Source organism: Oncorhynchus clarkii, chromosome 8, assembly GCF_045791955.1.
Source record: "Oncorhynchus clarkii lewisi isolate Uvic-CL-2024 chromosome 8, UVic_Ocla_1.0, whole genome shotgun sequence".
NCBI lineage: Eukaryota > Metazoa > Chordata > Actinopteri > Salmoniformes > Salmonidae > Oncorhynchus > Oncorhynchus clarkii.
Window position 1 is genome coordinate 41956069 of NC_092154.1, and position 24971 is coordinate 41981039.

Genomic DNA, 24971 nt, shown 5'->3' on the forward strand with positions numbered 1-24971 from the left:
TTTAAATCAATTTCACATGACTGTGCAGGACCACAGCCAATCAGAATGAGTTTTTCCCCACAAAAGGGCTTTATTACAGACAGAAATACTCCTCAGTTTCATCAGCTGTCTGAGTGGCTGGTCTTAGACGATCCCGCAGGTAATGAAGCCGGATATGGAGTTGTGAAGCCGTTTGGATGTACTGCCAAATTCTCTAAAACGACGTTGGTATGGTAGAGAAATGAACACTAAATTGTCTGGCAACAGCTCTGCTGGACATTCCTGCAGTCAGCATGCCAATTGCAGGCTCCATCAAAACTTGAGACATCTGTGGCATTGTGTTATGTGACAAAACTGCACATTTTAGAGTGTTTTTTTGTTGTTGTCCCCAACACAAGGTGCAGCTGCGTAATGAACATGCTGTTTAATCAGCTTCTTGATATGCCACACCATTCATGTGGGTGGATTAATTTGGCAAAGGAGAAATGCTCAGACAGGGATGTAAACAAATTTGTGCACCAAATTTGAGAGAAATAAGCTTTTTGAGCGTAAGGAAAAAATCTGGGGTCTTTTATTTCAGCTCATGAAACATGGGACCAATGCTTTACATGTTCTGTTTATATTTCTGTTCAGTATACATCCTCAAAACGTAAGCCTAACCCAAAGATTGGTAAAATCAAGGTTTTTATGTTCTTCAAGTTCAATTTGTCACGTGCTCATTAGAATGTTTGTGTCTATGAGCCTTAACAGACACTCTTGGCTAGTGAGCGTAATGTTGATATGGCGGAAATAAACTCATATATCGCTTGATTTGTACATGTCAGAGAGGAGCCTTGTGATGGGCACGTTCCCGATGGTCTTCTTGAAAAATACTTCTTCTATGGTGGATGGGCTGACTGACCGCAAAGCTGGTAAAAGTAGGAGCAGCTTCCCAAAGCGGCAGGGCTGAGTTGGATATCTGCAAATAACAAGAAAGATGCAGAGATTTAGGTTGTCAACCCACTCTGCCCAGAGTGGCCAAAAACGTGCTTTGGTGATAAAATTTCACATCCCTATTTTTCAAAATGCAATCAAACTATGATTATTCTTGTTCTGAATTGTTCAGTGTGTTCTTTCTCTAACATAACATTAACATTATATCCAAAAAGTCAGATTTGGTAATGTAATACATCTGATAATTAGCACCAAGCTCTGTTGACAGAGCTGCAGATTTCTCTAAATGCTTTTGAGGATTTATATTTTGTGGTGGTCATCTTCAAAGTTGTTTCCACAGGTTGCAAAAAGCTAAATTAGTATGCCACGAGCTGAATTAAATGTAAAAGGCTTTGAAAATAAAAAGCTTGGTATAGTGCTCCTTGAGAAATCTTCGAATAAGAACAGGTATTTCGAAAAAAAATATGAAAAGTGCATCCTAAAATGTTAAAATACTATATGTCATGTCTCAAAATCGATATCTGTCTTACCTCTATATTGTTTTATGTCCTGCGGATTCGAGAAGAAAGATGACGAGAACACAGAATCAAGCCTAGGTGACATGATGCAATTTTCCTGTTTTTTTACAACTTTTTTTCTCTGGCCATTGATTTAGTCACCCTAATTCTGGCCTTCCTACAAGTGGACCATGGGTTTTCTTAGAAGATTATCTACACAATTAACACATTATTTTACCCGTTGGACAAAATATGCTTTTTGATTAGACACTCTGAATTCTTTCATCACCTTTAAATTTCATTTGAGACTTTTGAGTAATTGCACAGTGACTCCCTCAACATTTTGTGCTTGTAACTGTTTATATGAATTGAACAAGTACCCAGCAAACAGGGGACGTCCTAAGGACATTAGGCGACGTTCCCATTAGCTCCCTTTTAGGGTTTCGGCGAAACGTTATCCCACTGACGTTCTTAGATCATTCGGGAACATTAAGACATGACTGGGACCATAAAAGGATATTCATTACATGTCCCGGTTTTGTCGCAGTATAACGTTATAATAAGGTATTTTGATGTCCACTAGCGACCATTACAAATAGGTTCCTATTAGATTATGACATTACGTTATGCTCGGGACATGTAATGACCGCAATGGGACATTTCAGACAGGTCCTGGTTTGCTACCGACAGAATGTTACGATAAAGTATTTTCATGACCATTAGGGAATGTCCCTTTTGGCTCTGACAGGACGTTCTCCTTATGACGACCACAAAGGGATGTTTTATACAGGCCCTTGTTTTCTCACGTTAGGACGTTGTCATGGTCCAAGAGGGCTCTATCTAGTTCCCAGTACGTTCCGGGGATGTCATCAAGGACGTTTTTAAGACGTTCTCATAGAGCTGGCGATATGGACAAAAAGTAACACATTATGTATACAAACTATGTGGACACCCCTACAAATGAGTGGATTTGGCTATTTCAGCTACACCTGTTGCTGACAGGTGTAAAAAAGAAAAAATTGAGCACACAGCCATGCAATCTCCAAAGACAAACATTGGCAGTAGAATGGCTTTACTGAAGAGGTCAGTGACTTTCAATGTGGTGCTGTCATAGGATGCCACCTTTCTGCCCTGCTAGAGCTGCCCCGGTCAACTGTAAGTGCTGTTATTGTGAAATGGAAACATCTAGGAGCAACAGTGGCTCAGCCGCGAAGTGGTAGGACACAAGCTCACAGAACGGGACCACTGAGTGATACGTGTAAAAAAAAAACATCTGTCATCACTTGTAGCACTCACTACTAAGTTCCAAACTGCCTGTGGTAGCAACGTCAGCACAATAACTGTTTGTCGGGAGCTTCATGAAATGGTTCCCATGTTCGAGCAGCCTCACACAAGCCTAAGGTCTAACGCAGGCGTTTCTATCTCAATATCAAATCATTTCTGGGTAACAATTAAGTACTGACTTGGATTGTTTTCAATTAAAATTGTTAAAAAGAAGCAAAGAGAAATGACTCAAGCAATAACTTTGCTAGGACTGTCTGGGAGTGGTCTGATTGGGGAGCGGAAAACTGAATACTAGCTGTTATTGGTTTATTAACTAAATTTATGTCGCCAAGCAGGCCTAAACTCCATTCCACCAAAACAGGCTGAAATTTCAGACGTTCTTTTCAAACCATTCTTACACTTAAAGGGCATCATCATCATTTTACAATTTCACAGTATTATTCCAACCTCATAGTGTGGAAATATATATTAAACACAGGTAAATCACGTTTTTGACTGCACTGGGACTTTAACACAATATTTATTACTTGCAAAGTATGGCAGTAACCCAACTATAAGAGGCAGATGATCTCCCTTCCGGCTGCTGCTGACAACAACTTCATGTAAGTTGTCCTTCTACGTCATAATAATTATATGTCTGCATAGCAAACTCCAGTCACCACGTCATAGACTGTTCTCAAATGGCCACCCGTAGTATTTACATTGACCCCCCCTTGTTTTTACACTGCTGCTACTTGCTGTTTATTATCTATGCATGGTCACTTTACAAATTACCTCGACTAACATGTACCCACACAGATTGACTCTGTACCGTAGGGCTACAGACTAAACAATTGTGTAGGACATTAAATGTACTGATAGATTCATCAACTACATGGCTATTTAGCAACTATATCATATTTAGAGATAGCAATCTAGCTAATTTGTTGTGAGGTCCCACATCCTCAGGGGGTGTCGCATAGGCCTATAGATTAGGCCAATATGCGAAAACATAGATGGCTATCTAGCAACAAAATCATATTTAGAGGTAGCAATCTTGCACACACTAAAAAAAGTGTTATATCGCTTTCTTCACATAAGGAACCTCTAAAAGTTCTATATAGAACTCTATAATCAAATAGAATATGTTGTTTGTCACGTGATTCAACAGGTGTAGCCCTTACCGTGAAATGCTTACTTACAAACCCTTTAACCAACAATGCAGTTCAAGAAATAGAATTGAGAAAATATTTACTAAATAAACTAAAGTTAAAAAATATATATATATCTTAAAGTTACACAAGAAAATTACATAACAATAACAAGACTGTATACAGGGGGTACTAGGCTACTTGATGTGTTCAATGCAAAAGGTGAGCTACTCTCTGCGGGCGCATTATTTCGAAACCATATTAGCCTACATACTGGGATGTAACGTGCTGCCATTTGTTCAATATTGAGAGTTGAGAAATAATAGTCACATAAAGCTTAGGCTCTCCTCTCTTTATCAAAGTTGCTTTACAAACTGTGTTTTCCCCACAATTGCAACGTTGAAATGTTGCGCAATCATCGTACGCTTGCGTTTATCAGAATTAATCTTTCCCTCTACTTTGTGCGCACAGGTGGGAAAGGAAGTGAAAGCTGGCAGCGAAACAGGGACAGGGCATATACTTTCATTGCATAGATTTGAATAATGCACATTACTGTTGACCAAATAGTGGTTTTACAACCCCCCCAAAAATAGCATATATATCCACAAACCTCCACAGCACAATGACACAACGTCCAGATTACTTTAGGCAACCATTTCGTGACGTTCTGGGGATGGCCTAACGACTAATTTTGTTTACAGGGTAACCCATCTTGCTGCATAATAGCCTATTGTAGATACAGTAAGTATGGCTATATTGGCCACCTGTGTGCCAAGTATTTTGGTAAATGGAACACATAGCTGAATTAAACAAGAGCATATCTGTTTAGACAAAAATAAATGTTTGTTTTTATCAAATGTCTCACCTGGTGTGTATGTAACTGTTTAGGGTGAGCTGTGCCTCATCCTGGAGTGCAGCAATGGCACTGGCGTTGCGGAAACTCCTCAACTCCGACCCGTCATGCGTTGGCACTGCTTGAAGGGAAAAGGAATAAACAGCATGGTTACTGACTGCCATTATGTTCAAGCTGCACCTGACAAATATATTGTTTTCAATGGACATGTTCATACACGAAAAAAGTCTTCAAAAATGTGCAATTGTAATGTTAAAAAAACATGTTATTTGGCTTTTATGTCCTTGACTATTCTACCCTTTTCACCTTTTTTTCTGAAGTATTGGTGACCTCGCAGGGTTGGGGTCAATTCCATTTAAATTCCAATCAATTCAGAATGTACACCAAATTCCAATTCCAAATGTTCATAATTGAAAAGCATTGAAGAGAATTGGAATTTCAGTGTACTTCCTGAATTGATTGGAATTCAAAAAGTCGTGTAGGCACGGGTGGGCATGGACGGGCCAACCCAGTGGGGAGCCAGGCCCAGCGAATCAGAATAAAAATAAAAACACGTTTTTTAAATGCTCTCTACTTGCCAGAGTTCCAAACGGGACATTATATTTACCTTTTTACCTAAACATGCAAACATCATCAAATATAATTATTATCATCATTATTCACGACGCAGGTTTATCCGTAATCACACATTAATGTAGACGTGTTTAGAAACATTATTTTCTTATTTACAATAAATGTGACTCCAAAATGACACAACATATTATTTACCATTCATTTATATTGGCCCAAAATAATCTGAAAAGCAACCAAAACAAACAGCAAATGCATCCAACAAATTGGTAGAGTCACAAGCTTGATGTAGTCATTGTGTGCTATGAATATGGGACCAAATACTTAACTTTTTACTACTTTAAAACACATATGTGAATTTGTTCCAATACTTTTGGTCCCATAAAATAGTGGGACTATGTACAACAACAGTTCATAATCCAGTTTCTTTATCACAGTCAACACAACTATATTTTAGCTTTAAAGATGCAAAAATGTATCTCAGCCTAATGGCAAAATGTGTGCAATAGCATGAGATTAGCTGTAAAGCTGCACATTTGTGTACTTCCCCCATGGCTAAATGTGTAGAATTCCTGTCCCCCCACTAACGAATGTCTGACTATTTTACTGAAATGTAATTACATTGACCCCAATGCTGCCTTCTTATTACTTTAGTGAGGATAATTTCATTTAAAATAAATGTTGAGTACCCCCTCTTCAACTCACCAGCTTTAAACGTGACGATGCACTTCAAACAGGCGAACTCAGTTGCGTCCAGGCGCAGCTGTCTGAACCAGGTAACGACCTCTTGCAGGGTTTGTATTTCGGAGATTATTTTATTCATCCGCTGGGACTCTGTGTTGTCTGTATTCATACCTTCATTGGTGGGGGGGGAGGGGGGGGGGGGCAATAACGATATTAGCTACGAAACATATACAGAAACATTTACAAAGTTTTGTTACATTGTAATTGAGGATAATGTGAATATTTCGAAAAACAGAAAAGGAATGCAAAATATGTCTCCACTTTCGTTCTGAAAATTGAAACGAAAATAATCTAAACGAAACCTAACGATAGTAAGTAGCCTAAGTACAATAAGTAGAGTTAACCTGTTGATCATATAGGTTACATACCGGAAACAGCGAGCAGGGTGTTGGAGTCCACCGGAATGGCCCACTGCGCTATGCCCAGAACAAACAGTTCTCTCCAGGCTTCCTCCAGGAGGATCAGCTGCAAAACGGATTACAAACCTCAGTCAGCCCCCATGAGCATGGCTAATATACTTTTGAGAAAATATAGATAGGGATGTATGCTTTGCACACATTTGTCATATTATTCGAATGATGGATTTAGGCCTATGGAATTGCAACTTTTCTTTTTGGAAAGGGATAGCTTAATAAAGTAGCTAATTGGCTGATATCTAGCCTATAATATCCATATGCTGAATATAGTGGCTTACCTGGTCAGGTAAGGGGAGCGTGGAGAAGGCGGGCACGCTCTTGGCCCACTTGATGCTCATGAACAGCAGGCGCGCGGCTGACTCACACACCGACTCAGTAGCAACCTCATATAGATACATGGGTGTGCCGCCGACCTCGTGAGGGTACTGCAATGCAAGAGGTCAATAAACAAATGGCGCCTGTGGGTGCTATTTGAATAAAACATAAATATTGTGTTATAGGACTAATAAATAACATGGTGACAAATGGGCCTGTGTGTGTATCTCATAAAAAAACTAAGATGTAGGCTATAAACTCATGTTGCCTGCGTTGGATTTAGGTGAACACATGAATGACATATTGTGTCCCTCGAAGCTGTTGAATCAGGACGGGAATATCAACTTCTAAACCGCTTAAAAGTGGAGAAAATAAATAACTTTGCAACGTGCAGGCCTCGTTGACTCATTGCCCACATAGCGCTGCTCCGTGAGTGAAGTGCGAACGGAGGACAGAGGCTTACCTTCGGGGTGGGCTGGGCCAGTCCCACGATGGCCTGCCTCTCCGGCGTGCAGGCTACTGTGCTCATCTCCAAGTTATGTGGCTCCAGTTGTGTGACCGTAGTGAACAAAGGCGGCCCCGGTAGGCTCGAGCACGGGAAGTGGGTCGATGAACCGTTCACCTCTTTGTGCCCCCGGAAATATAGGGCGACCTGCTTGCGTATGGTGGACGTCCTGGGACCCCTCTCGTGCTGAACGGCTGAGGAATGGAGAGCAGGGACAAGACTCTTTAGTAAAATAATGGTCTGTGAATGCCTTATTTAAAAATGTTTTTATTTTGTTCGAAGATTGGTAAGGTAAAAGGCTTAGCCTCTCATGATAACTTTATGAATACGTCCACTGTTTACCCAGCTCTCAGCTGATTCCGTTAAATACGGTTTTTCCATCCGATTTGGCCACCTTAAACCGAAATGTCATAGCGGGCGTATAGCCAGAATAATAATTTAATTAAGCCCGTTTACCATCTTTATTCATGTTCACTTCGAGACACTTTTTCAAGCGGCACGCTCGGCATTGGTTTCTGTGCGTTTTGTCCACGGGGCATCCTCCCTATGATGGAAAAGAGAGAGAGGGAGAGAGAGACAGAGAGCGAGAGGGGGGAAGGAAGCGAGAGAGAGAGAGAGAGAGACAGAGATCGAGATGGGGGGAGCGAGAGAGAGAGAGAGAGAGAGAGAGAGAGAGAGAGAGAGAGAGAGAGAGAGAGAGAGATGGTGGAAGGAAGCGAGAGAGAGAGAGAGAGAGAGACAGAGAGCGAGATGGGGGGAGCGAGAGAGAGAGAGAGAGGAGAGAGGAAATCACAAGAAAATTAACACGTTTGAGGGAAGCGAAAATCTACAGGTGAAGGATGTGTTATTATCATAGCTATTGACTCGGCTCAGCAGCAGTCTTATCCCCGAGGATAAGTAGGGCTATCCCGCCCACTGCTGGCTAAATCCTCGGGTTAGTGTCATTACATTCGATTGGATTACACCTGATAAATTAATGCAGGACTGTGTTTAACGCCAGTCAATGACCCTGGTAGGTGATGCAATTAGGCCTTTGCCGTGCCCTGCATCGCTGGGCCCTCTCAGAGACACATCTCAGGGGAGATTCAACCCTGCAGACTCAAGGCTGACCAATAACGTACGACGCGTAAAAATGTGCTGTGTGTGCGCCAAAACTGCAGGTCATATTTGCATACATTTAGGACCCCCTGAATTGAAAATAGATGACCATGAAATTCAGAAACACTGCCCACTACCTGACAGCCTGATTTACAGACGTATGTTCTGTTTCTACGGATGCTCCTCTTGAAGAAGCCAGAGCAGCCGTCACACGCATACACGCCATAGTGTTTCCCAGAGCTCCGGTCCCCACACACTTTACACGGGATATCCAAGATACGACCTGGATAAAAATAAATACACATTCATTAATTCATCTTTATTACTTTTGATAGTTAATGTACTTTGTGCCTCAAAATCAAGAATCAGAAAGGTGTTTTACGCGTCATCAAAGGCTTGGAAGAGCACCCATCAGAATAAATTCTTTATTCAAACTCATGCACTGTACTCCCTCCACCTCATCACCCCCTTCCCTTTTAATGAGGGACGACAAAACAAAATACACAACGTGACAATGGGCAGCGTCCCGTGCCTTAAATAGGTCGCCCGGCCATGGGCATGTACACGCGCGCGTATCTTGTGAGTTCGTGGGAAGCGTCATATCTGATGTCTCTAAAGACAATGCCCGGGGGCACACAATGGAGACATTAGGGAAAGTGTTAACTTAATGATTTTCCCCATTGAACCTCGTCTGACTGCCCCGATCTCGAAAAGCTGCCAACTCCCCCTCATAATGGGAATCGACAGCTGCTTTATCCCGCAGGTCTATAGGCCTGCGGATTAGGGAGTGACACCGCACAGAGAATAATGCGCACCAACTCGTTTCACCAACTCAAATGAAGTGTATGTAAATTGACCCGGGAGTAAATGAAACAACATTGATTTCTATAAAGATTTGTATTCAAATCCATTTGAAAGAATTATATTTGTATGTATATGAGGGAGTATTTTTATGGCGGGATACGCCGGCTATGTAATTACACTGACGTTTTGGCACCTGCTCATTGATTCACCAGTGACCCATCAATAAAGGGTAGCATGGGAATTTGAATACAACCCTATAACGACAGAGCAGCAAAAACAATCGACTTCGGCGAGGAGTTGGGACTTCAACACACCAATTATACAAAGTGTCTATACAAAGTGTCTCTTATGGGGTTGTATTAGGCTAAAAAAAATCCAGCATACATCTAAATTATTTAGAAAAAATATTTGATGCCATGGCTACAAAAACAAATAAAATAGGCGTAAACGAAGTGACTCAAACTATTCGTTAAAAAATAATGACTGTATAACCATAAACAATTAATACAAGTTGACAATAGCCTAATTGCGCATCTGAAACTATTATGGGCATAGAAGTAGGCCTATATAACGAATGAATCCAATATAACAAATGTTTTCCTCACTGAACAATTATAATTAGGCCTACGCACCAATAAAGGGCAGAATTAATATAATGCTGTTGGAGGAAAATAAAATGAGCTTGATTTTGGTGTGAGTGGGAACACGTCTTAACTTCTCTCCATGGGGGTCCCAGTCGTTGCCATTGTGTGCCGTAATTGCTTAAAAATATATGGCATATTCCATTACTGATTACCATCAGTCCCAAAACCTGACTGAGCGAAAGGTTTTTGTGACCAGCCACAATGTGTGCAATGAACTTGGAGGAAAGCAATAGGCTATAATAATGATTGTGATGTTGATGTAAATTATTCTAATTAAAAGCTATATGAAAGTAAATAATTGTAGATTAGGCTACTGCCTGAGATTTTCCAAGGCCTAAATAGCAACCAACCAGGCATTGGTGAAACGAATAATAAATAACCTATGCGTTTTAGGCATATTTCGTTTGGACGTGCTTTCAGTTTAGCAACACTTTATGTAAGAATACAAATACATGCAAGCTAGTACAGAATATATAATATATGGCTAATTGTTGTCTCATTATTCCAGTTATTTGCACACACATTCTGTATTTCAACCTTCACACACACACACACACACACACACACACACACACACACACACACACACACACACACACACACACACACACACACACACACACACACACACACATCATCATCATCAAGACTAAGTTGTTAATCAATAAATTAGCTGACTGGGCTATCATGCAATGGTGGCACATTGACCAATTGTCCTACCTCGATAACCCTCACTATAGACTTTCGAAGTGCAGGACTTTAAATTGGAAACAGCAAGAAACTGTAGCCTATAGTTTGTGTTCTTATTCAGCGTCATGTAGGCCTAGATAGTATGTGTCTTTCGCACACTATTTCAGGAACATTCTAACCCTAACTAACCCCTTTTACCTCTATTCCTTCTCTCGCCTCCTCAGTCTTGTAACTCACTGTACTTGCAGTGTAATTTTCCATGAGATATTAATGCAATAATACTCAACAACAAATAACTAGAATTAAACAGGTAATTAATCAGCGCATTATCTTGTACAGTGCTCAATGAGTCATATTTGTGGGGAGTATGCCTAGGCTACCATTCTCACATTGGAACATTTTAAAAAATATATTTTTTTATGTAATAACAAAATTGACTTCAACATTTAAGTTATAAAACGGGAAGCAGATGTAGCCTACAGCAACTCCAAGGTAAACGCAAATTGTCGCTGACTTTATTTCGGAATTTTTCAACGCTTTTCACATAATATCCTATTACTTTTCGAATAATACATGTTTGAAGTAATAATTATAAATACATGAATACCTAATTATATGTGAAGGACAAATAGGAACTGTAGCCTACTTACTTGATTTAACATTCAGAATATCCAAACACCCACTTGTTGAACAGGTGGCTTTGCTCATCGTGGACAGTGTCGTTCTACACTGTTTTATATTATAACAATCAAAATCCACTGTCGGTGCAAAAGTAACAGCTGACGAATATCAAAAAAATGAAATATAACCTACAGTTTTCCTTAAAACAATTAGATTTCTGTAATGTCGCCCAATTTGAGATTTTCCAAGGATTACCAAATTCTAGTTACCAAGATGGATTATAGAGTATTTGCAAATCTTGGACGTTGAGTCACACAAGGTCCAGGCAGTGTGGACAGTAGCGCGAAAACCGGATAGAGATCCGTCTACAAGCGGCGAGTGGCAACAGCTCCACCGTTGCTCGGAGCTCAACACCGCGCACAAAGTTGTTTAAAAAACTGCCGGATCGGCGCTCCTGAACAGACGGACTACCCAGCGAGTCCAGTCTAAACCAACAAAAAAACAAGGCTCTTCTTAACTGTAATATTTACGAGAAGTGTCAGAAAAGGCGGAGGGTGGAGAATTCCGCTTGCTTCACCCACTTAGCTTTTCCATGCTTTCTACTCCCAACTTCTGTGTGCCAGCATGACGTCACCCGGCTCACAGGACTCGCTTGGAGGCAAGTGAAGTGGGAAAGAAAACACTGGGCTGTTTAGATGCGACTATCTGTGAATTAATATTACGGGGTGTTGTACATCGCTATTGAACTCTTCTCTCTATTTTTTCCCATTCTTTCTGACTGCTGCGTCTATAATGTTTTAGTGCAAATGTTTAAATAGGTGCAACCTCTTCAACGGCTAGTTAACATATTTGAAGACACTTGAATGTGCACCTGTTGCGCTTATGTGCATGGTGCATTCACTTGAACGTGAGTTGTTACTAGTATTGTCTAAAACGAATGTCGATCGATTATCATCGAGAGAGGGTGAGTTATGGATTTTGTCAACGGCAGACCGTTTGGGCATCCCTCCAGGGCTATGTGTGAAAGACAGCGGTTCCCACAGACCTTTTGTAGTCGGCAACGAAGCAGGGGTTCTGGGTTGGGTACTCACACGCTAATGTAGCCTAAACTAGAGCAGTGTGGTGGTCTCTCCCTCGCCACCATTGCCCGCTTGCCGGGGCGGAAAGATGCAGCCTCTCCTCTTCGTCTGAGGAGCAGGGAGTGCAGGGGAGCAGGGGCGAGGGAACCGCGCCCGTAGACCCATCATTGACTCACTGACCTTGACAGCTTGTGACGCTTTCGACCGGTAACTCCAGAAATCGATAATTCTGTTTCTAATTATGAACATTCCCACGGTATCCCAGAGGTCATATGAACGTTTAAAGTGTCGATTTAAACAGACAAGGGCGGGGTACAATGGCGTAGTTAATTGCAATTAGTCGTTGTCATGTCTTTCACAAAAATGCCTTAATCATGGCTTGCTTGGTTGAGTCAGTTTTGAGTATGCTCGAGCTGGTCCAAGTACTAAATTCTCTAAGTATGTTATAAATAAATAAAACGAATATGTTAAAGCTAGAATCCTTAACTGAAACAATAGCAAAGCGGGCATCCGCCTCTATTTTGGCTTTTGGTAAAAACCTGAAAGATGTGCCTGGAGAAATGTAACCACTCTCAAATTCATTGACATAGCTATGGATGCAAGGACTGACCGTCTATGATATACAAAGTTATAGTGTTGGTCTTTTCTCTGGTGAATCAGTGTCTTTTCCTCCCTCCTACCCCTCTAATTTACACATTTCATAACCAACCAATCCCCCCCCCCCCCCCCTACCCCTCTGTGGGGAAAGGTCACACAAGTACACAAAGTTTGCAAAGGCTAACCATAACCATGTTTTGAGTCTATACATTGTTTGTCTACATTTACATTGGAATAAAACAAGTTTATATTTTGGGTTGTGATGGGGTACAATGGGTGAACTAATCTCAGGAGGCATTTAGGCCATATTTAATATTCTTCAACAATCAATGGGTATGTCATTAATACATTCAAAAATGGATGTAGCAACTAAGGATTCTAGCTTTAATGAGCAAACTATACACAGGCTACACAGGCTACAAGTGCAAGTGCCTCAGATACTGTCTAAAAACAAAAATATATTTTAGTAAACGTTTTTTGTTACATATGAAGGAAATAATTACTTTCCCAATTTTTATGATATTCCATATTTAGTACAATGAGCTTTATTTCACACAATTGTTTCTATACTAGGCTATGCCAGGAAAGGGGCGGGGGGGACTGAATGTGCGAGATAATCTCCCTAATCCTTGTCATTCACTGATAGCCTTTACACAAATATAACCAACATCATTGTTGCCCGAATTGCTTGCTTTAACTTTTTGTTTTGGAACTCCCTTCATCTCCAGCAGTCAATGAAAAATCATTAACAAAGGACAGTGGATTGTCTAGGGGCCTATCTGTTTTTTCCTTGACGGCATCAATATGCATCTATACTTACTGTAAATTGTCTTTGAAAATTTGAGTAACTTATTGGAAGTCATTATAACCCTATACGCTATAGAATGTAGATATTACCACCGTGAATTGTTCCACTATGACAATCAAGGACGAAGACGAATTGTCACAACCAATCTTAATAGGCATATACATTATTAAAGAAATCATAAACAGGAAACATAAGTCTGTGAAAATGAAATGGGCTATTAAATAACAAAATAAGGTGAATAAATTCAAATGTTCTACTTTTGAAATATGCTAATCTCAAATTCTACAATCAGCATCACAAATTAGAGTCAATAACGGATGGCTAAATAACGGATGGCTAGACTACAATAGTAAACAAGTCCAATTTCATCACCATGGACTGCACCGATGAAGAGTCGACAAAACATGAGAGACAGAAACCTGGCGTTGAGGACTGACCGTGGGTTGGGATGAGGGGTGAGGGTAGAAGCAATCACCCAGACCTTGCCCTGTGTTCACAATTTCGGGTTTAGTGAAGTGTGGGGGACTGTGTTCATTGTCTTGAAGGGCTTCTCTGGAAAACAAAGTTGGAATGATTAAAAAAATTAAATAAACTGCAACCTCAAAGTCATCATGCAATTACCATCCACTATAATCCCACATTTTATTCCCACTCATATTTGTGGCCCTACATTAATATGCCCCTATGGATGGGTGCGATTGTTACATTTTAGTGGCCCTTGGGGCATTGGTCTGGGCTTACCACTGGCTCTGTTTCTATTCCGCTATCACTACCATGCCAGTGTCCCAGTTTCCTTACCACTACTGATCCCAGACAGCCAGAGGGATGGCACACCCCCTTGACCTGTTGAATGATGGGTGGCCAGACAACCATCCCCGGCCCACTACCCTCCATTCCTCCCTCCTACCCCTCTCCACCCAACCATTCCTGAACCACTACTCCACCCACCCACCCCCCTCCACCAAACCTGTCAGGGGGTCAACCCAGGGCATCCCTCTCTCTGTCTGGGTCTTTGGCATTGGTACAAAGAGGAAGAAACAACCAGCCTCTCATAGACTTCGACTCCCTGGTCGAACACACATGCACACAGCACACACTAACAGGCACATCTCCTATCCCCCAGACACATCTACACCCATCTACCTGTACAACACACCTGGCTACAGTTAACCAAATTCACCTAATAGGAACCTTCCAACAGCTCATCATGCCAGAACCCAAACCTGCCACAAGTCGGTGCCGTACGGTGTGGTCAGTGCGGTAGGATTCTCATTTGATAAATCTATTTGGGGCAAATTGTCAGTGAGAAACTTCCGCTCGAACTGCCTCGGACAAAACTGGCTGTTGGTGAGAGCAAATCCTGCTGCATGAGGGTGGGGACAATGGGATTGAATGTGTTGATGTGCGGCCCGGTGGCTGGGGAGGCACAATGGGCGGATTAGTCCGTCCCCTGGCTCACTGATTTGAGATGGCTCCTCTCGGGCCCTCACTGTGGGGAGTCCCATTGTCCACCTCCTGATTCCCACTTCTCACAAACTCCAAACAAAAGTCAATCTCTTTCTCAAGGGGGAAAAAAATATCGACCCAGGCCATATTACCCTCTCCACTCCGGAAAGTGACTCAAAACATTATTTGCCAGGGATGACTAACTTTGCTAACTTCTTCAACTTTTCTAATTTTCCCCTCTTCTTCTTCTCCCTCTCCTTCCTTTTTTAGGGTTTCTATCTGAGCGTCCATGGTGGGTAGTGGGAAGGTTCTATACCCCTCCTTGATCTGAAGGACTCTCAGCTGGTGTTTTCCGAGTGAAGTGGAGCTGTAAGGCACCTGTTGGAGGCTTAGGCCTGCAGCCTGCAGCTTTGCGGCCCGTGGTCCATTAATATTAATATATAGCTACAGAGATGCCATCACGGGCCGCTCTGAAATCGGTCTGATGTCGCCCCTGGGTTCCCTCTGGACCGACCTCTGCTTTCAGTCACTCGTGAAGAGCCCCTTCTTTTCTTTATTTTTTCCCGTCTTCGCTTTTTCTTTTTTTCTATGAAAAGGCTCATTAACAAATTATGACAGCTGAGTAGAGAGGCTTAGGCCATTCACACTGCAAAGACAAACATGTTAGAGCCCAGGAGGCCAGAGAGCAGGCTGCAGTATAGCAGAGTAGGGAGCACTGTTGGGCTGGCTGTTTATAGCTGCTGCATGACTTCGTTGATCTATCTATGCATCCATCCAAACATCTGCTGTGTACAGAACAAACTGTCTACTGTATACACACACTATACAATGAGGCATTTGGTTATGATTATGAAAAGTAGAATTGACACTAAGCAGAGGCTTATGTTAGACATTTTGGATTCCTTAATGTTCTGAGTTCAAAGACTTTAATAAAACAGGGTGAAATACTATATTCTAAGGAAGTACAATAACTATACCTAATAACTAACTAATAACTAATAACTGAAAATTAATTTCAGGCTCAAGACAAAATAGCATTAAAGAAAAGTGTATAATGAAACAAACACACACAGTCTAAATGCCAGCACTAACATTCTATCATGTCTGTGAACACTACCGCGACAAAGACTGGTCGTGGTCGTCAAATGGATTAGTTAAACAATGGTCGTCATTAGGTTTGACCACAACAATGGTCGCGGTCATAGTTGGGTTCAACTGCGGTCACCATGGTAGAGTGAGAATCATTATACTCAAACCACTCATTTTGTTGTGGTTGCAGTCCTCAGACAATCAGTTTAAAGTCACGGTCGACCCTCAGGTGCAACAGAGCTCCATGCCCAAGTTGGCTGACCAAGCCTGTGTACAAAATGGCATCCTAGTCCCTTTACTGTATAGTGCTCTACTTTTGACCAGGGCCCATAGGTAGTGCACTATACAGTATAGTAAATAGTCTGCCATTTCAGACACTGCCCAGGTTAAACTGTCATAGCTTGGGGTCATGATCCCGCCTGTCATTGACCCCATTTAACCCTACAGCATTGGAGTTGTCATCAAGACCCTCACAGTCACTTAGTGTGTCTTAATACAGAGCAGACCAGGTGGCTGGATGTTACTGGGGTCTGGGTTCTGCACACAGACAGTCACTGATATTGCTGTTCCTTGTCTTACTATTGCTGGTGATGTGAAAGTTTCTGAAAAAGAAGAAGCTCTGTGAATACTCACAAACAAGATCCATTCCATCGCTTGTGGAGAAGTCTAGAAATACCAGTGTGCTAGAGTATCTATTTCAAATATTTGTTTTCCACCATGCATGGAACTATGCAATAGGTGTGAACTATTCTTCTTTTCAACACTACAGCATCATTCAATCCTTACCTTGACTAGATTCTCACTGCTGAATGCTCAGTGATTGCTGGTCTAAATTTGAGGAAATAGAAAATGGGACATCATTTCAAAAGCACCTTAGTCACACGTTTACGTTACCTACAAATTCATCGGTATACAGTAAAGTCATTTTGTTGTGTTGTTATTTTAACCCCACCCCATCCCTTTACTCAACACTCAATTACAATTTCCACAACACATGTGCAATTATGCAAATCATTATTATATAACAAACAAAGAAAGAAAAAATAACTCATAAACCACACAAGTTTAAACTAAAAATGTATCTTCTAGATACTGTTAAAACAATAAAGGATAAAAAGCATATGAGGAGGTGAAAAGCATATTGAATTCAAATCTTTTCAATACTGAAAGATGAACATTACCATTGTGATGTAGGCTACTGTGGAAAGATCACACCCCGGTCATTATGTGAGGGAGGCTTGTGTCTGACTAGGGGGGCACAGGGTCAGTAGGGATAGTGAGGTTAATGCTATTGTCTTTCAGAGAAAAAAACACTGGTTGTGTTGTTGTGGGGACTCAGGACTGTCCTCTCTTTGACCGGGTATGTTGTTAGGCCAATGCAACCTCCAATGACCCAACTGCTGGGATGCAGGTATTGGGTCACTTAGTTGGGTTGTTTTCTTTAAAAAGAGCAAGGCTGGGTTTTTGATTCTGGTTATTGATGCTGGGTTGTTGAGATATGAGTGGAGGCATAGCTTAGTAGGGGTGTGGCTTTTAGCTAGATCTTTTTGGTCACCCGCGATAGTAAAAGTAATTCCGGTTTATCTGTTCTGTTGTATTTTTATCACAAGTTAAGGTTGAACACTGAAAATCTTGTAGTTTTAATGAGGCTTACACAAGTGTATGAGTTCCTCAAGAGCCTATGCATATCTAAATGTTTGTATAGTTACTTTGTTGCAATAAAATAACGTTATTCATTTTATAATAAAATATGTAATGTGTAATATTGAAGGAAAATTGAAATTTGCAGTGTACAAATTTAACATCATGAACAGGAATGACATTTACCTTCACAGGTGACCAAAAATAACTATCTGAAAGCTACACACCTAATAGGCTACGCCTCCTGAAAATAAACTATGTATTACTTGGAAAAAAAGGCACAGCTGCTGGGTCAACCCTTGAAAGTGAATAAAAACTAAATTGCCGGTTAAATTAAAGTAACCCAAACAACCCAACATGTTGGGTTATTGACACAACCCAACTGACTGGGTCAAAATAACCCAAACTGGGTTGTTTTTAACCCAGCATTTTTTAGAGTGAAAGCACTATGATGATGATTTGTTTTACGACTACTTCATATTTTTTCTAGGAAGGAGGAATGGGGCAGGGGGTAAACGATTGGGGGGGGCTTCGTTCTTATAAAAATTCTTAACAATAATGTTGGCAAAGAGGTATGTCTGTTTCTAAAGTTCACCTATTTTTAAGTCAGTGCAGTGTCTTTCCCATCCTTTAATTCCACCACTAAAGTTTCAGATGCAAACAAATACACAGATGCTGTTCTTTAGCCCTTACGCCCCTGCCTCAACCAAGAACTATGATTCATAACCTTTCTGTGGCGCGCGAGAGCGAGAAGCTTATTTAGAAGACTTCCTTTATTGGAACATGTGCAGGCAGTTCAATCACAAAGGACTTAAATAGGATATTTTCTGTTCCCTATAGTTGCTTTCCCCTTTTAAGTGCAGAGAGGGAAAAAAGTAAGTTTACAACTCCCTCCTCAATGGGGGCTCTTCACTCTCAGGTTTCTGAGACCTGAGTGACCTACGAAAGTTAATTAGGAGGTTAACAAAGAGCGAGCCAGAGCAGAATGCCTCCCCTCTCCTCCAGCCAAAGATGTCATCCATTAATAGGGAAAATCTTTAAGGTGGCCTTATTGAATTTACCGAAAGCCCGGCAGTTGGAGGGCAACAGTTTTTTGATCAAGCCTTCCCCCAAACAATGCTTTTTCTGGGGGTTAAAAAAGAAGAACAAGAACAAGAAGAAGAACAAGAACAAGAAAAAGGGAGGAGATTGATATGGTTGGAGGAGAGAGTGAGAGAGCGTGAAAAAGAGAAGGAAAGAAAGGGAGAGGAAAAATAATAAATGTATGGGTTTCCAGTGCAGTACAGTTTAATGGGGGTACAGCTCAGATTCACATGGGTATGGGGGGCATACTTCTAGGATGATGTCATGCAAAGGCAACCTGGGGGCTTGGGAAGAGGGAGAGGGAGGAGGAGGCCGCATGGGTGTATGAGGGTCGTAGGAGGGCTCAGCATGCTCAAGCCACAGGGGCCACTCAAAGTTAACATTGCTGTCTGCATCTGGGCCAAGTCCTTTTCATTTGCAGATCTGGGAGAGGCTTTCCTCAGCACACACCCTGCACCACCACCCTCCTTTTGCAAATCAGAGCAGCGCCTTCTTTACAAATATCTCCTAGTTAACTAACTGCTGAAATTCAGGGGGGTAAAATAATCATGTAAGTTAACAAATTAGTGAGTAAATTCACACACAATTCAGTCTTATTTACTTAAATACACCCATAACCGGGTAATGCACAATTAAGTCAAAGTTAACATTCCTCCCGCAACAATAAAGCATGTTTGAATTAACATGTAGTGAAGTATTTTTTGATTTTGCAAAGTAATAATTTTTGTTGACTTTTATGAGAATATGAGTGAAATGTCTCACAATAGGATACGCCTGGGCCTGTCCACAAGCTCAAAGTAACCAATCACAGAGGTCGAGTAGTGAATGAGGTGAGCCCCCTCTCCTCCACTCACCCACCAACTGGTCATTCTCGAGCATGCCAATCTTCCTTGCGCTCTCACTCATATTCTCATAGAACCGGTTCTATTTCAAATACTTGTTTCGATGTCTCACTATGGGATATAGCCAAGTCCCATAATGCAGACATGCTCTCCGAAGCCTGGGTACTTCCAACAGCATCACCCAACAGAGGCTCTGACACTAATTGAATATGCCCCCCCCAAAAAAGTTGCAGTGACAACCAGTCAGTAAAGACCTCATAAAAGTATGAGGGGTGGCCCCATAAGCCAAAATGCAAATCCCCCATCAGCAGATGCCTTAGAACAATGCCCAAGAGGTAGCCATATCTCTGGTGGAACGAGCCCTTCAGGGCTGTAACCCCTTGCTATTATATTTTCCAATACAATAGCCTCCACTATCCAAAAATAGCCATTGACGAGGTAGGGGGCCTCCCTTTACAAAGATAGCCATTAACTCGCTAAATTGCCATACATGTTTCATGCTTTTCGGCCTGTCCCCAATTTAATGCCATTGGTCACATATTTTGTTTTGATATTTTAACCTGCGTGTCTTTATCGCGTCTGCAAGCACGCAGCTGGTATGTTTATAATGAACTTTATCTGTCGAAAATGGAAATTGTGAGGTTTGAGGTCTTGTGGTGGCTTACTACTTTGTCCCGCTCCGGGATGGTCTAGCAACCATCGCGTTTTTGTCCATTTGGGATCCTGTGTATGCGGTAGATTTTTGCCGTGTTTGCGTCCACTTGGGAAATGGGAGATACGGGTCCGGAAACCTTTTTTTTTTTTTTTTTTTTTTCGTGATTTGTGGACCGCTCGGTGTAATTGTAGGTCTCTTATCCACCTACGTTCCACTGCTTTTTGCCGCCCACTGGTCCACCCTGAACACGACTGTAATCCTGATATATTGAGGTAAGTGATGGGGTGATCCTGGAAATGAGTCACTAGTTCTGTGTGTAAATGGGCCCGTTTGATATTGTATAGAATGTTGTTTAAGTCTATTTTCTATTGTATACTGGGTTTCCCCAATGTAGTGTTTTTTGCTAAAGGTGCAAGTGATTATATACATATATGACATTTGGAGTGTAGAGTGAAATGAAAGACAACCCCCCCTCTCCAAAAGTTGGGTCTGTGCTGTTGTGAGTTGAAAAGACTTGGATAAATTCATGATGAGAGGGGGTCAACTACCCCCTCTGCTGGGTAATCTAAGAAAGCAACTGGGGGAGGAAAGGGGGTGTGTACAGGGGGTTGGGGGGAAAAGAAGGGTGTGGTGTGGGTCCAAATTGTGGGTAGAGCCTATTCTAAATGTAGCTGCTCACACCAATTCTTAAAAATGAGGTCTGCTGTGGTTGTTGTTCAGTGTATCAGGTCTGTTGTGTGGAATTCATCATGGGGTATCTCCAAGAGAAATGGGCCATGTGTGGTGATGTAACCGTTAATAGTTTTGTTGACGTTTTGTTGACGTTGAGTGTGAGGTTATTTTCCTGACACCACACTCCGAGGGCCCTCACCTCCTCCCTGTAGGCCGTCTCGTCGTTGTTGGTAATCAAGCCTACCACTGTTGTGTCGTCCGCAAACTTGATGATTGAGTTGGAGGCGTGCGTGGCCACGCAGTCGTGGGTGAACAGGGAGTACAGGAGAGGGCTCAGAACGCATTCTTGTGGGGCCCCAGTGTTGAGGATCAGCGGGGAGGAGATGTTGTTGCCTACCCTCACCACCTGGGGGCGGCCCGTCAGGAAGTCCAGTACCCAGTTGCACAGGGCGGGGTCGAGACCCAGGGTCTCGAGCTTGATGACGAGCTTGGAGGGTACTATGGTGTTGAATGCCGAGCTGTAGTCGATGAACAGCATTCTCACATAGGTATTCCTCTTGTCCAGATGGGTTAGGGCAGTGTGCAGTGTGGTTGAGATTGCATCGTCTGTGGACCTATTTGGGCGGTAAGCAAATTGGAGTGGGTCTAGGGTGTCAGGTAGGGTGGAGGTGATATGGTCCTTGACTAGTCTCTCAAAGCACTTCATGATGACGGATGTGAGTGCTACGGGGCGGTAGTTGTTTAGCTCAGTTACCTTAGCTTTCTTGGGAACAGGAACAATGGTGGTCCTCTTGAAGCATGTGGGAACAGCAGACTGGTATAGGGATTGATTGAATATGTCCGTAAACACACCGGCCAGCTGGTCTGCGCATGCTCTGAGGGCGCGGCTGGGGATGCCGTCTGGGCCTGCAGCCTTGCGAGGGTTAACACGTTTAAATGTCTTACTCACCTCGGCTGCAGTGAAGGAGAGACCGCATGTTTTCGTTGCAGGCCGTGTCAGTGGCACTGTATTGTCCTCAAAGCGGGCAAAAAAGTAATTTAGTCTGCCTGGGAGCAAGACATCCTGGTCCGTGACTGGGCTGGATTTCTTCCTGTAGTCCGTGATTGACTGTAGACCCTGCCACATGCCTCTTGTGTCTGAGCCGTTGAATTGAGATTCTACTTTGTCTCTGTACTGGCGCTTAGCTTGTTTGATAGCCTTGCGGAGGGAATAGCTGCACTGTTTGTATTCGGTCATGTTACCAGACACCTAGGATCATAAATTAAACTGAGGTAAGCTCCAAGTTGCCTCTTTTTTTCTGGGTGGCAGTGCAGAAGTCGATGTGGTGAGAGATTCATTCAACCATAGTGTTGTTAAATATGAACATAAACGCCATATTGTGCATTTAAATGGTTTTATTGTTTTGTTAAAGGAAAGGAAAAACCTAAAAGAGGAAGTGCCAAACTAAAACCAAACAAACCATAAATATATAGAGTAAAAATACATTATGAATAAAACCATGTTCTTCTCCATCCATTTTCCTGTCTGTTAAAACCCATTTTCTAATACAGGCCATTTGGTGTTATTGTCTGTAGGTTCTGGATCCATTCCCGTTCTACCCTCTTTCGCTGCCCACAGGTCCAGCCTATATGTGACTGTAACCCTGATATGGTAAGGTGAGTGATGGGGTGCTCCTGGAAGTGGGTTATGAGTAAATTGTAGGTTGATGTGGGCACTTGGCCAATGCAAGTTCAAAACAGACAGTGTGACCCAATTAAAGGCACTTCCGGTTGGCACAGGAAGCTATACGTAAACACATATCTTGCTTGGGGTATTCTCTTACAGAATCCTGAGTTTAAAGTCTTTATGTTAAAAATTGACTGATCTACACAGGGTTGAATGCAGTCATTTTCACATTTGCAGGTTATGTACATCAAAATACCTTTTGGGTGACTTTAACCACTTCCGGATGCCACAGGAAGCTTAGATTCGACACAGGTAGACCTCATAGTGGTCTGATGGACTGTCATAGAAGACAGGTTCATAAGGCATTCATAACCCACATAGGCTTCAGGTTGAATTTAGAGGTGCAGGCAATGTATTCCTATGGGGAGAGAAGTCAATGCAAACTGTTTGAAGTAAACACCTTCTTTTAACTGCTAAGGGTTAATGCCACACGGCCAAGGTTAGGCTTGCACGGATCGGGAGGACCTCAGGAACGTACCTGAGGTCGAATTGTGCTTCTCACCCTAGCAGTTCTCTCACTGTCACCCAAAACAAATGACATTTAGGGCTAGGCTTCATTTTGGGCCTACTTTTCTCATGGTCGCTGCGCTCAGACCGAGCGAGCTACGGGATATCTCGTTGAACTCTGCACGGCCTAGAGATTATGTTTATGCCCTTGCCTGCTCTCTGTGTCTTTCAGCACCACACTTTTTCACTCCATCCTTGCTGTGTGTGTGTGAGAGAGCTTTTCTTTGACATCTGCTGGGGGAAATTACTGATTTACAGTTTAGGAGGGTTACCTAGTCACACATATGAAGTTTTGGAAAGATGTGACTTTTTTAACCCTTCAAAACAGACAGTGTGACCCAATTAAAGGCACTTCCGGTTGGCACAGGAAGCTATAAGTAAACACTTGTCTTTATTGACATAGCCACTTACAGAATCCTGAGTTTTAAGTCTTTAAGTTAAGAATTGACTGATCTACACAGGTTTGAATACAGTGATTTTCATAATGACAGGTTATGTGTTTCAAAACACTTTTAGGGTGAGCTAGCTTGATAGTTAATGTTTGCTTTAGTTTGCGCGCCAGCTCTGCAAATTCACCAACAATACTAATGACCTGCAGTGGATCAAACCATTGTGAGGCAAAGGGCGGGGGTCGCAATCTTTTGAAACTTAAAAACGTGCTATTAAGTGTCTATAATCAGCATAAGTGCTTTCATTGCGTTCATTCATATTATTGAAATTACATAGATATGTTTACAGTGATATATTGGGGGGGGAAATCATATTTTTCCCAGGATAGGGGGGTCGTGTCCCCCCCTGGGATTTCTGCCTATGCACGCGATATCTCCTCACTCACGTGGTTGATTGAAGGACGAACTGATTTGTGTTGATGGCAATTACCATATAAATTCAAAGATGAAGAAGGAGGGATGACTAGAAACGATTCAGTTGACCGTTTTATGTGTGGATTAATTGTCGGAGTAGAGGAATTTGTGTAATTCAGGTAAAAAAATGACGCAATGTTTATATCACAGGACAAATTAGCTAGCGGGTTAACTCGCTAAATTGCCATACATGTTTCATGCTTTTCGGCCTGTCCCCAATTTAATGCCATTGGTCACATATTTTGTTTTGATATTTTAACCTGCGTGTCTTTATAATGAACTTTATCTGTCGAAAATGGAAATTGTGAGGTTTGAGGTCTTGTGGTGGCTTACTACTTTGTCCCGCTCCGGGATGGTCTAGCAACCATCGCGTTTTTGTCCATTTGGGATCCTGTGTATGCGGTAGATTTTTGCCGTGTTTGCGTCCACTTGGGAAATGGGAGATACGGGTCCGGAAACCTTTTTTTTTTTTTTTTTTTTTCTCGTGATTTGTGGACCGCTCGGTGTAATTGTAGGTCTCTTATCCACCTACGTTCCACTGCTTTTTGCCGCCCACTGGTCCACCCAGAACACGACTGTAATCCTGATATATTGAGGTAAGTGATGGGGTGATCCTGGAAATGAGTCACTAGTTCTGTGTGTAAATGGGCCCGTTTGATATTGTATAGAATGTTGTTTAAGTCTATTTTCTATTGTATACTGGGTTTCCCCAATGTAGTGTTTTTTGCTAAATGTGCAAGTGATTATATACATATATGACATTTGGAGTGTAGAGTGAAATGAAAGACAACCCCCCCTCTCCAAAAGTTGGGTCTGTGCTGTTGTGAGTTGAAAAGACTTGGATAAATTCATGATGAGAGGGGGTCAACTACCCCCTCTG

The 24971-nt window shown here is 42.0% G+C and overlaps 1 protein-coding gene across 1 annotated transcript; it reads right to left on the minus strand.

The window, feature by feature from the left end:
* Positions 1 to 523: 523 nt before the first annotated feature.
* Positions 524 to 11234, minus strand: LOC139415673 (nuclear receptor subfamily 2 group E member 1-like). The gene is made up of 9 exons (XM_071163792.1): positions 11113 to 11234; positions 8462 to 8607; positions 7683 to 7770; positions 7185 to 7420; positions 6685 to 6831; positions 6359 to 6455; positions 5952 to 6101; positions 4689 to 4797; positions 524 to 937 (listed from the first exon to the last, which is right to left on the minus strand). The coding sequence occupies exons 1-9, from the start codon at positions 11168 to 11170 to the stop codon at positions 775 to 777; spliced, it is 1194 nt and encodes a 397-aa protein (XP_071019893.1). The 5' UTR covers positions 11171 to 11234; the 3' UTR covers positions 524 to 774.
* Between the last annotated feature and the right edge of the window lie 13737 nt (positions 11235 to 24971).

Excerpts from the sequence above, each read along its gene's own strand:
- LOC139415673 (XM_071163792.1), bottom strand. The coding sequence starts at position 11,170 with ATGAGCAAAGCCACCTGTTCAACAAGTGGGTGTTTGGATATTCTGAAT. Across the intron at positions 8,608-11,112 it reads TATTCTGAATGTTAAATCAA|GTCGTATCTTGGATATCCCG; the intron begins GTAAGTAGGCTA and ends ATTTTTATCCAG. Across the intron at positions 7,771-8,461 it reads TCTGTAAATCAGGCTGTCAG|GGAGGATGCCCCGTGGACAA; the intron begins GTAGTGGGCAGT and ends TTTCCATCATAG.